The sequence below is a fragment of the Pholcus phalangioides genome, unplaced genomic scaffold, assembly GCF_987345545.1.
Source record: "Pholcus phalangioides strain wild (caught in Gottingen) unplaced genomic scaffold, Ppha-v1.0 ptg000027l_1, whole genome shotgun sequence".
Taxonomy (NCBI): domain Eukaryota; kingdom Metazoa; phylum Arthropoda; class Arachnida; order Araneae; family Pholcidae; genus Pholcus; species Pholcus phalangioides.
Window position 1 is genome coordinate 5441002 of NW_028301617.1, and position 12461 is coordinate 5453462.

Sequence of the window (12461 nt, forward strand, 5' to 3'; positions counted from 1 at the left end):
TTAACAGACATTGATTATAATAGCAAATAAAGGTATTTCCTTTCGAAATTTAAATTTTTTACAAATATTTTTTGCATTGAAAAATAATTTTTCGATTGTCTCTGGGGCACCCTCTCTCCCCCACCCCCCGCGTACGTCTCTGATCCCACCGATACGCGTTAGGAGATAGAGCAGACATGAGAGAGAGAGACGAAAGTTTGCTGACGGGGGGGGGGGGGGGGAGAGGACAAAAATTTGCGAATACAAATACAAGGCCACAACAGGCAAAATGCCCAACGAGGTGGCCAAGGCCGTAACGTACCTTCTCGGAGCTCCGGGGCAGATATTTCCTTGGGGCCTCTTAAAAAGAAAAAAGATATACAAAATAAATGTACATTTTTTGTGAGGCCCCTATTTCTAAAACACAAAAAGGCATATATATATATATATATATATATATATATATATATATATATATATATATAAATCCCTATAAAGGCTGAATATACGGGGCGATTATAAAAAAACTATCCCGACATATGGGCCCCTAACTATCATACCATTCACAGAAACTGAATGAAATTTTGGCATAAGGTATTTTGATGTAAGCGCTCAAGAATGTTATGGAAAACAACAGTGTCACTCTAACAGTTACGGTTACAGTGAGAAAATTTCGAAAATATCAAATGGCAACACCAAGTTTTTTGTATTGGAATGCGATCTCCATACTGAAAAACACTAAATAGCGTTGGAATGGCACCTGTAGCACGAAAATCCCCGGAGCTAGGCAAGGAAAAAGGACTTTGCCGTGCACCAGAGCATTAATGTTCGTTTCATTCGTCACACCGTTTCCCAGCCTGATTAGTCCTCCACAAGGTCATGTGGAAAACACAATAAAATGCTTTATTTTATGCTGCTTCTCTGTCCTTATTGGTTGTCCTCACTTTTAGCCTATCTACCGCCGGTGATTTTCATGCTACAGTTGCCGTTCGAACGCTGTTTAGGGTTTTTCACAATGGAGATCACATTCCAATACAAAAAACTTGGTGTTGCCATTTGATATTTTCGAAATTTTCTCACTGTAACCGTAACTGTTAGAGTGACACTGTTGTTTTCCATATCATTCTTGAGCGCATAGATCAAAATACCTTATGCCAAAATTTCATTCAGTTTCTGTGAATGGTATGATAGTTAGGGGCCCATATGTCGGGATAGTTTTTTTATAATCACCCTGTATAATATGGGATGTAACTGATTATAGCATTTATTAAAAATGTTGGTTATGTCTTTTCTTCGCAGGTTATCGATCGAAGTTTCACTAGATCCGAATATAAGCTCGTGGAATCGTCATTAGATGCTCGGAAGTTCTTGGATGTCGATGGAGCGTTGTCTTTGAAAATCAAGAAAGGAGACGTAGACATTGGAGGTACTGGTGCTTATCTACGAGAAACAGCAAATCGACAGAATTACGTGGAATTACTTATTAGAGTGCAACATGAAACAGTGAGTCTTTTTGTGTTTAAAAAACATTATCCATTTTCTCCGGATTTTGTGAAGTGTTTACTGCGTGGTAATTAACATTGCCAATCACGTGTGTAGATATCTAAATAATATTAATATAAAAAAAAATTCTAAGAGCCGCCTGAAATATTTTCTGGATGAACAGCACGTGCGCTGACGTTATAAACCGGATTTGCTGATGAAAAGCTTTATCCTGGTCAGAAGAACCGGTTAACGTTGCAATTTGCCTGTTCATGGGGGGAGCAAGAGATTTGAATGAATTTGACCGCGGCATGATTGTGGGCACCAGAAGGGGTGATTCCACTATCTCCGAAGCCGCTAATCTTCTTGGTGTTTCTCGCAGAACAGTATCTCGAATCTTCAAAGAATGGCAGCTAAGTCGGAAAACTCCGAGCGGAAAGCGGAATAGTGGGCGGAAATCGCTTGTGAACGAAAGAGGTGTCAGGCGAATAACACGCATTGTCTGCAGCAAACGCAACAACGCAATACAACTCAGGATCATCGCATATCAGATAAAATACGGAACGAATTTGTTTCGATAGCCGGCGACCAAAAAGAGTCCCTTTGATTTCGCTGCAAAAAAAAAAAAAAAAAAACGGTTTTTGTAGGATAGAGAACGCCGAAATCGGACACTTGATGAATGGAAGAAGGTTGTCTGGACTGACGTTGATGGCAGGATCCGCGTGTGTGGCGCGAGCAGCATGAATTTATGGATCCGGCATGCCACATGACAACTGTTCAAGTGGGTGGCGGTAGAATCACAGATCGGGTGACCATTTTTCTGGCATACGCTTGATCACTTATTTCCATTGGAAACATCTGTCAATGTCAGCGTTTACGTTCACATCATTGCTGACCACGTGCACCCGTTTATGGCCATAATGTTTCCTGACGATGATGGCTGTATATTTCCAGCAGGACAATGCGCTCTTCCACTTCCACGCTGGAATTATCTCAGATTGGTTTAAGAAACATGATCACAGTTTCAATTGCTTTAATCCTCCCCCCCCACCCCCCAGTCACCCGATCTCAACCCAATTCAGCATTTGTGGGACGAGGTTGAAAGGTCTGTTAAAAGCTCCGAAACACCACCTTCTAATCTGAGGGAATTAAGAGCTGCTATTTCATTAGCATGGGTAAATATTCCTCCTCAACGGTTTCAACAACTTCCCTGCCTAGAGGAATATTTGCTGTCAGCAAAGCCAGAGGAGCATGGCCCCCCACATACTGGAGCGGGGTCCCTAGGCTGGGATCTTTTCCGCCCCCATCCCCCGGTTAGACTTTTCACGGGCCCCTTCTGTACTTAATTTATAGCGTGAAAAAGCAAAAAATGATGATAACTGTCCCGGGCCCCAGGGCTGGAGCCCCGTCAGCCCCTCACTTTGTGGGGACCATGCAGAGGAGGTTCCACACGATATTAGTGGTGAGTGGCAGGGTTTATTCCTTATTTTTTGACCACTGGGTGTATATCGCTCATGGGCTGCAATGGCGGCACAACTCAAAAATTGCTATTTCTGAGTCATTGTACATTTTAAAATAATCTTCATTAATCTTCATCAACTAGCCCAAATCAATACTCGTATGTTGCCTTCAGATTACAGAAGTGTCATAGTTTCATTTTCTGGTTTGTCATTTCATCAGGAAAACATTAAACTGATTTATCTCAACACGCTCCTTTTAGTGGCGCCACTATTGCAGCCCATAAGCGACATGCTTCCATTAATTACAAGGAAACATTTTCATTCACAACATAGAGATGCAGGGCATTCAGACACAGCATTCAGAGATGCAGGGCGGATCACATTCAATGGTTCGTGGATAGTGAATTGCGCTGATCTTAGTTCACCCGGTGACGATTCCGGTAACGACTTTGCGGCTTAGACGATGATGATCTGCGACTAATTCACCGTGATCCGAAATTTTATGTCCCAAGATTATCGGCAATCATTCGATCAATTGACGATTACTAGATTCCTATGGGATGGACGGCTATACACCGCCATCTTATAATACCGTTTATAATTTTGATTGAGCCATTGGCGTTGATTGTTTAGATTTTATTTATTTGTTACATAACTTCAGGGGCTGACGATAAATTTTTATGTAAATTATTTTATTTTGCTGCCTTCGTCTGAGGCGGTCATGTCACGTTGCTTTTAATGAAACTTTCCGGATACACCCATCCTTCGGGAACGCTTCGATATCTCTCTGAGACGGGAAGCGGGTTGTGTCCGGTTTTCAAAATTTCGTAGATAGATATATGAAGGAAATCAAAGGCAAATCAAAAGTTCTGAATCCATTCACAAAGACGAACTAAGCGACACACATTTTTTTTTTTCCAAGTTTAATGACGAGGCTAATATTAATGTACTTGGTTGAAAGTTCCAGAATTCAAGTGCTCAGCAAAATTGTATACCGTAAAGTGGGGTGAGACTATGCCACTTGTGATGAGAATGTGTCTTCCTAAAATTCGGTAAACAAACGCCCTCCAGTGGCTTGCTATGAAAGCTATTAGTTTTCCCGATCAGTATGAAGTAGCTGTATTTCGGTAAAGCAAGAAGCGTTAGACAAAAATCAGGTGACCTCAACAATTTTTGGTAACAATTCACTGTTTTATCACATTCTTACAACCTGTGCGGTAGGGTGGAACGAAATTTTTTTTTCTTTCGAAATTGCCATTTTAATAGAATTTAAAATATGCCTTTATGTGAAGAAATGCCATTCCTAATTTTTTCCCCCAAAATTCAAACTTCTTGAGGTTCCTCATCGCCCCTAAAGTCTTACGCACGTGTGGAATTCTGTAACATGACACCGCAGAGGGGGCGTTCCTATTCCCATGAACACGTGATTCATTCAGCGACCTCGTTGTTTTTCCCTTGTTTTCAGTATTCATCTGCAATCTCACCCCTTAACTGAGAGGGTGTATAGCAGTCAAAATGACGACCAGAAGCTTTTATTGTTGTGACATTTTAAAAAAATCGCAAAGAGTTGGATTCTCGGGTCTCGCCCAATTATGGCGATGTTATGCTTTGTTATTTCGAAAGCACAACAATCAAGAAAAGATTCAGCTATTGCAGGCACTCTTGAAATTATCGTGTCAAAGATAGAAAATATTTGGAAAACTGCTTCAATTCCTACGGTTTCTCACCCACGGATATGCAAAATTTTCAAAGACTTTTACTTTTTACTGTAAATACAAGAATGTTCAGAAAAATATGAAAGCAAGGAAAGATTCTCAAACAGTCTTCCAGTGCGATGCACGGAAATTGTTCAACATTACAGCATGCAAATGTGATTTTGAAGGCTGTAAGTGTGACAAGTTGAGAAAGGTCCCAAATTTAGAGCGAGATTTCTTGCAAGATCAAAGAAGTACACGCAAGATGGCGATTGGTCGAGTAATGTCGTAGCAGTATCTTTCAACGAAATCGAAATTGAGACGAGCTCTGGCTGCCGTGACGTTGGTGCCCACGACAACGGTTGAGTGTTCCGACGCGGACACCCGTACTGAAAGAATTCTGCTGCAGCTGGTGGAACAACAACGAGTGCTTTCGCAGTTGATGGCACGTTCACCGTCTTCCAGTACTACCGAGGTAAGAGACAGTTATTTGCCTCGCATAAACATTACTTCATTCGCGGGGTCGTATATAAACTGGAACAGTTTCAAGGACCTTTAAAAATCGATGATTCACAAAAACGAGCATTTGACGAACGTCCAGAAATTCAGCTACTTGAAGGGCCTCTTAGAGGGTGATGCAGCGGCATTGATCAAACACATACCAGTGTCAGAGGTCACATACATAGAGGCGTGGGAAAAATTTTGATAGGAAGAAGGTCATAATTACGTCCCTGATAAAGACGTTCCTCGAACAGCAACCGGTTTCTACTCCTGATGAACGGAAACCCAGACACATTTCCGATACTTCGGATGAGATCATTCAAAGTTCGCGTGCCATTGCTGATGAAGCTGCTACTCTGGACCCTTGGCTCATTCAAATTCTACTGGAGCAGATCGATCCAGAAACGCGACAGCTTTGGGCTCAAAAGACAGCGGAACAAGATTTTCCAAAGTTCGGAAACTTCCTCGAGTTTCTCAACTCAAGATGCGCTGCCCTCGAGATCTTCAATCCTGAAAGGTCAGCAAGCGGAATCAAGGTGCCACAGAAATCAACATCGTCACCTAGCGGTATCATCAAGAGCTGCCCATCATGCAACGGACCTCACGGGCTACATAAGTGTAACATTTTCAAGTCCTGGTCAGTGAAGTGGCCGAGAGAAAAAACTTCGTTCGCAAGAAACAGTTGTGTTTCAACTGTTTCTCCAGCTCTCACAAAATTTATGAATGTTCGTCGTCGTTCAGGTGTTCGCGATGTGATCAGAGGCATCATTCAACTTTGCACGAAGTTGTGTCCACTAGTGTTACCGCTGCGTTATCGGATATGCCTGTATCTACCGAGTCTAAGGTGCATGATTCCACAGTGTTGCAATCAAATATTTCTGCTAATGTTGCTTTCTGTACGCTATTGCCAACGGCTCAAGTGTGCGTCTTGGATACGTCATGTTATCCGTGCACTTCTCGACTCGGGCTCCCAGTGTTCCTTTATTAGCGAAGCATGTGTCCGAGCATTGAGTATTCCCCGCAAAAATGCCCGCTTTACTGTGAAAGGAGTAGCAGCTGTGGATGTCGGTACCACTAGAGGGTTAGTGAATCTAAAATTGTATTCTACCTATGATGATAATCATTATATTGACATTGATTCGTATATCTTGAGAAAGTTAACGGCTCCATTGCCTACTGAGTTTGTCCGTTCGGATGAACTGAATTCTTATGCTGATTCGCTTACATTAGCTGATGTTTACTTTGATAACTGTAAAAATATTGACATTATTATTGCAGCTGAGCATTTTTTCTCTTTGATACGCCCAGGGCAAATACGGGATAACGATAGTGCACTCATCGCTCAAAACACATTGTTCGGTTGGGTGCTGTCAGGAAAGATCCCTACAAAATGTAATAGAGCTAATAATAATGACTGTCAGTCTAATGCTAATTTGATATGTCTTCATTCTGAATTGGATATCGATCAAACACTTCACGGTTCCGACGAGATTCCTACAGTGTCCCATGAAAACTGTCTCTCCCCTGAAGAGGAATTTTGGGAGAGGCATTTTCAAGACAATTATCAACTGTGCACGGTAACTCTTACGGAACATCATCGGTCTCCTTCCCCACTACTAGATCATTGCATCAGATGGCCTTGAACTGTGAGAAGAGCTTATCAGCGGTTTCTGACGTCATTGAGAACGACACGTATGTTGAAGATATAGTATCCGGTTGTGATGGTTTGACAAGCGCTATAGACATTTGTTCGCCGCCACAGCTTATCGATGTTTTGAAAGAGCATGAATTTCATTTGAGAATGCGGCGTTCTAATTCATTGGAACCAACTGAACATATTTCTTGGGATGTCTCTTCTGAAAATGCATTCGTTGAAAGTTGTGGTGATGGTATCTTACCGGTGGGAGGACGTTTGCGACATTCCTCTTTGAATCGTTCTCTTTCAGCTTGTGGAGTTGACTTTGCAAGACCTGTCAACATACAACAACGCAGAGGTCGCGAATGACTTCCGGCAAAGGGTTATACCGCTGTTTCTGTATTATTTGTCCGAAAGCTGTTCATTATGGAAGTTGTCAGTGATCTTACTTACACCCAGTGCATTTTTTGCAGCCCCTCAATCTCGGCGTCGGAAGTATTTTTGACCAGTGGGTGCTCACACAGGCGTTCGCCGGGGCGGGGGGATCCCCCCGGCGAACGCCTTTTTACACACTCTTACACACCTTTTCTTACACACTCGAGCACGACAGTTTCAACTGTAAACCTATCGATTCAAGTCCGGTAATTAAGAGAAATAACACTCTGCCGTTAAGTTACGAAACAAGATCCTATGAGAAACAGTTTCTGTACGAAAAATCTACTAAGATATCGCTGATAACAGTTTCGTTTAACATCGAATTATATACGGGGTGATTATAAAAAAAACTATCCGGACACATGGGCCCCTAACTATCATACCATTCACAGAAACTGAATGAAATTTTGGCATAAGGTATTTTGATGTATGCGCTCAAGAATGATATGGAAAACAACAGTGTCGCTCTAACAGTTACGGTTACAGTGAGAAAATATCGAAAATATCAAATGGCAACACCAAGTTTTTTGTATTGGAATGCGATCTCCATACTGAAAAACACTAAATAGCGTTGGAATGGCACCTGTAGCACGAAAATCCCCGGAGCTAGGCAAGGAAAAAGGACTTTGCCGTGCACCAGAGCATTAATGTTCGTTTCATTCGTCACACCGAGATCCCAGCCTGATTAGTCCTCCACAAGGTCATGTGGAAAACACGATAAAATGCTTTATTTTATGCTGCTTCTCTGTCCTTATTGGTTGTCCTCACTTTTAGCCTATCTACCGCCGGTGATTTTCATGCTACAATTGCCGTTCGAACGCTATTTAGGGCTTTTCACAACGGAGATCACATTCCAATACAAAAAACTTGGTGTTGCCATTTGATATTTTCGAAATTTTCTCACTGTAACCGTAACTGTTAGAGTGACACTGTTGTTTTCCATATCATTCTTGAGCGCATACATCAAAATAGCTTATGCCAAAATTTCATTCAGTTTCTGTGAATGGTATGACAGTTAGGGGCCGATATGACGGGATAATTTTTTTATAATCACCCCCTATATGAATCTTACCACTATCTAGTGAATTCGCCTGTTGGAAAATCCAAATACGAAATGCCTAGATCTTCGATAGAGTAATTATGTTTGTACTTCATCTTTACACCAATGGTTCTCAAAGTGTGCGTCGCGGCTACTAGGGCCACCGCGCTGAGCCGTCGATATTGATGTGTGCCGGTTCGGTGCTTTGAAGCGATTCTTTGTTAGACTATTGTGGGGGAGCAGCGAAAGGGGCAATGCCGCTATACTGGCAGTCATTCTGGCCAGCAGTAAACATAGGTAGTACTGTACTTTTACTCGCTATCTAACATGCAAAAAAAAAGAAGACGACGACTAAGGCAATTAGCACAATGCCGCTGCTGTAGGCACAACCATGCTAATAACATCCTAATAACATAAAGAATTGGCCATTGGCAAAATCGGACAACCAAAACAATCTTCTCACAAGCTTCTACAGCTGGTTGTCGGCAGACTTCACTGATCGTTTAATAGCATTTTCAGCGGAAGAAAGAGGAATATCAATGGTTTCAAAATCTTACCTTTCCTTCCTTGGAGTTACCTCCCCACTACCTACATACCATTTACCCCACACTAATATATCCGCTGCTACTTCCGCACCCAAGGGGATGTCGGTCAAACTGAAAAACCCTGTCTTTGCATATGCTCTTTGGAATTCCTTCACTAATTGTGTCACTAAAAGAAATTAATTTCTTTCAGTACTTCTAAAAGGCGGAGGAGAAACAATGGCTAGGACCAGGGCCCCCACAAGGGTGTGGCTGACAGGGCTCGGGACGATTCTCGTCATTTTTTTTTTTTGTATTTCACGCCATAAATTCATTGTAAAGGGGCCCGTGAATGTCAGGTTGCTGATCCCCCCCCCCCCGCAAAAGATACCATTCTAGGGGCTGGCATCTTTTGCGCCCTCACAATCTCATGGCCTCCACATCCTGGAGGGGTCATGCACGAGGGAGCCGTGGTTGGCAAACACTTGAGAACCACACTTGATATTGTATAAGTGGAACTATTGCTTACCTAGCTGCTTGTAAATGAAAGAAGGTCCAAACACTCAGAGGACTTGCCTTGATGAACAGTCTAAAGCAGCGGATCTTAACCTTTATCTACTCGCAGCCCTTTTTAGTATATAATTTCTATGACGGAGCTCCGTAGATTCGTCTCTTTTATGTATTTATCAAATTTACTGATTTATTTTATTTTCTTCGAGTGACTGCGGATCCCTTCCCAAAGTGTACATGGAGCCCCAACGACTCCGTGGAGCACCGGTGGAGAACCGCTGGTCTAAGGAAATAAATGCACGCACAATTGCACCATTGTCGAAACCTTATAAGCAAATTATCTCATATCTGCCGTCATAGGCGTACGCTGAGTTTTCTCGAGGGGGGAGGGGGTTCAGATTTTTTTTCCTTCGGGGAGGTTTCATTTACTCGATTCAAACGTGTGTCTGGATCATCCCATCAATGCAGAATTTCATTTATTGTAAAACACTTTTACCCTGAGATAAAGGAAGTACGCCTGCGGGGCACCGGGGCGAGCCAGAATTTTAGTGTCCCTTGCATGTAGAGGAAGCAGTTAAAGAATGAATTCGGCGCCCCTCCTGGTTTAGCGCCCGGGGCACCAGTTCCACCTGCTTTTCCCCCTAGTTGCAGCCCTTCCTGCATGGACAGAATCGTTAAAAAAGCGGGTGTGGGCTCCAAAAATACCCATCGTAGGTGCCTGAAAAGGTGTGTCACCTTTTCAGGTTCTACAAGAGAGCCCCGTTCTACAAGAGAGTGTGGGTGCTCGAGCACCCACAGCACCCCCGGCTCCGACGCCACTGCCTGTCACCATACAACAACACAGAGGTCGCGAATGACTTCCGGCAAAGGGTTATACCGCTGTTTTTGTATTATTTGTCCGAAAGTTGTCAGTGATCTTACTTACACCCAATGCATTTTTTGCAGCCCCCTCAATGATTCTGTTCACGTGGAGGTGCTAAAAAAAATATTTACAGTGATAATGTCATAAATTCATCTTAGTAGAAATGCTATGTTCGAGTATAGTCGCTATTTGAACTACTAGGGGTATTTTCAGTGGATATTTTTAATTTGTTTATCAGATGCTAAGATATGTGTTCTACCCATGTATCAAGAATAATATGACACCATGCATATATTCTTGATAGGGTGGGAGTATGTTTGTGTATGTAGCTGTAGTATTTCATATTATTCTTTTTCTCTGTATCGCCACTAGATGGCACCGCTTACACAATTACACAATTATTATCTATATTATTTTCCCGCCTTTTGAGGCAGATGTTCATTTGTATCGGCTCGAGTCAGTCGTACATTCTTATGTCTAATTAAACGTTTTTTTTTATTATAATTTTAACCTTTGCGTTCTCCGTATATAACGGCGCGTTCGTCGTTCGTATACACTTGCAATGGCTTATTTGTCTTTTTCACTTTAATGAGTTACCTCTAAGGCATCTTGTGAAGCATCTAGATCAGTGATTCCCAACGTGGACGTTAACACCCCCTGGAGGGCGATGGAATGTTCCAGGGGGACGGTAAAGGCTACGGGTGTACCATAGGATCCTATGGGTTAGAATTGCGTTGGGGGGGGGGGGGGAGATGAGAGAAAAAATTTCTGAAGAAGGGAGCGATAGGACAAAAAGGTTGGGAAACACTGACCTAGATGGATGTTCCATCAGTCCACACGGGCTTCAAGGTGATAGCGGAAAAAGTTTGGAAAATTGTGAAAGATTACCTATATATATATATATATATATATTGTGAAATTTAAACCAATCTCTAATAACCTTCCGATAATGGACAGTGACAACAGTGATTTAAGTGCAGATCAGAGATATCTTATGGAAATAGTACAGGTAAAGAACTGGGAATCAAGAGAATTCTAAAAATTAGAAATGTAGGATTATCAGAAGCAAGCAGAAATCCGTACATACCATGTTCCCAAATAAACTTTTCTGTACCCACAAAAATTATCTGAACCTGCTTTTCCATCTATACCGAATTTTCACACAGAAGCAGTTGAACGGTGCGCACGACTCGTAACTGAAGCATCTCTTGCTGTTTCAACAACCGAGAGTCGGGAAGGCTTCATTCAAGCCTGAATAAAATCAAGGAGTAGAGGCATTCTCCTGACACTTATATCGTGAAACTATGGTTTTTTTTTAATAATTTGGAACATGGTTATAGTTTTGTCCCCACCCCGCCCCCCGCCCTCCCCAAAAGGGTTTACAGTCGGCCCCCCGTATTCGCGGATTTTTTTCCTTTATTGGAATTTCTCTTCTAAAATACTCTGCAATCGTCGTTCACGTGTTTTGTTTACAAAATTTGAGTTGTGCTTGTATAGGATGGCTCATTCTTCTAATGCTACTGATAATGCTTTGAAAAGGTAAATAAAAGTGAAAACTTGACAAGAAAAATTTGATATACTGACTGCTTGGCGAAGTCAACACCTTCTGTGGTCCGCCATTATGGAATCAACGAATGTTCGGTGAGATATATCAAGAAAACGAAATCTGAAATTCGTACAGCCGCAGCTGTAGCTGCACCCGTGGCTGTCAAAACTTTGCATCGCCTATGGGATCCATGTGTTTCACGTACAGAAAATGCTGTTTTTTGTGGGTAGAAGACTGACACAAAAAGGTATTTCAATTGATTGTAATATTATAACAAAAAATGCGAAAAATTTTACTCTTCCATAAGGAAAGGGCTGGTGAAACGTCTATTTCATCAGAATCTTATGCAAGTACAGTTTGTTTCATAGTTTTGAGAAACGATTCGGATAGCGCAATGTAAAAAGCACTGGCGATCAAGCCTCTGTCGACCAGGAGGCAGCTAGAAAATTTCGAAAGACTTTGTAGAAAACTATTGAAGAGAAATGTTATGCATCTTACCAGGTGTCTAACGCTGACGAAACTACACTATTTTGGAAGAAAATGCCGCAAAGAAGTTAAGCAACAGGAAGAAAGCGAGCTCCTGGTTTTAAATCAAGTAGAGATAGATTTACTATGTTGTGTTTTGCGCAAATGCGTATGAGTACATGATAAAGCCCACCATCATTTTCAAATCCGCGAGCGTTGAAGGGAAGGATAAGCCAAAGCTCCCAGTATTTTGGACGAACAATAAAAAGGCTTGGCCTATGGAAATACTTTTCCTGGATTGGTTTAAACGGTTTTTCGGTTCGGAAGTCAG

General features: G+C 42.0%; 1 protein-coding gene across 1 annotated transcript in view; it reads left to right on the forward strand.

The window, feature by feature from the left end:
- LOC149068243 (uncharacterized) overlaps window positions 1-12461 on the forward strand; it is a 33949-nt gene that overhangs the window by 4655 nt on the left and 16833 nt on the right. The window contains exon 3 of the mRNA XM_089251682.1: window positions 1279-1482. Within this exon, the coding sequence (XP_089107808.1) occupies window positions 1279-1482 (204 nt within the window). The remainder of the gene's footprint in view (window positions 1-1278; window positions 1483-12461) is intronic.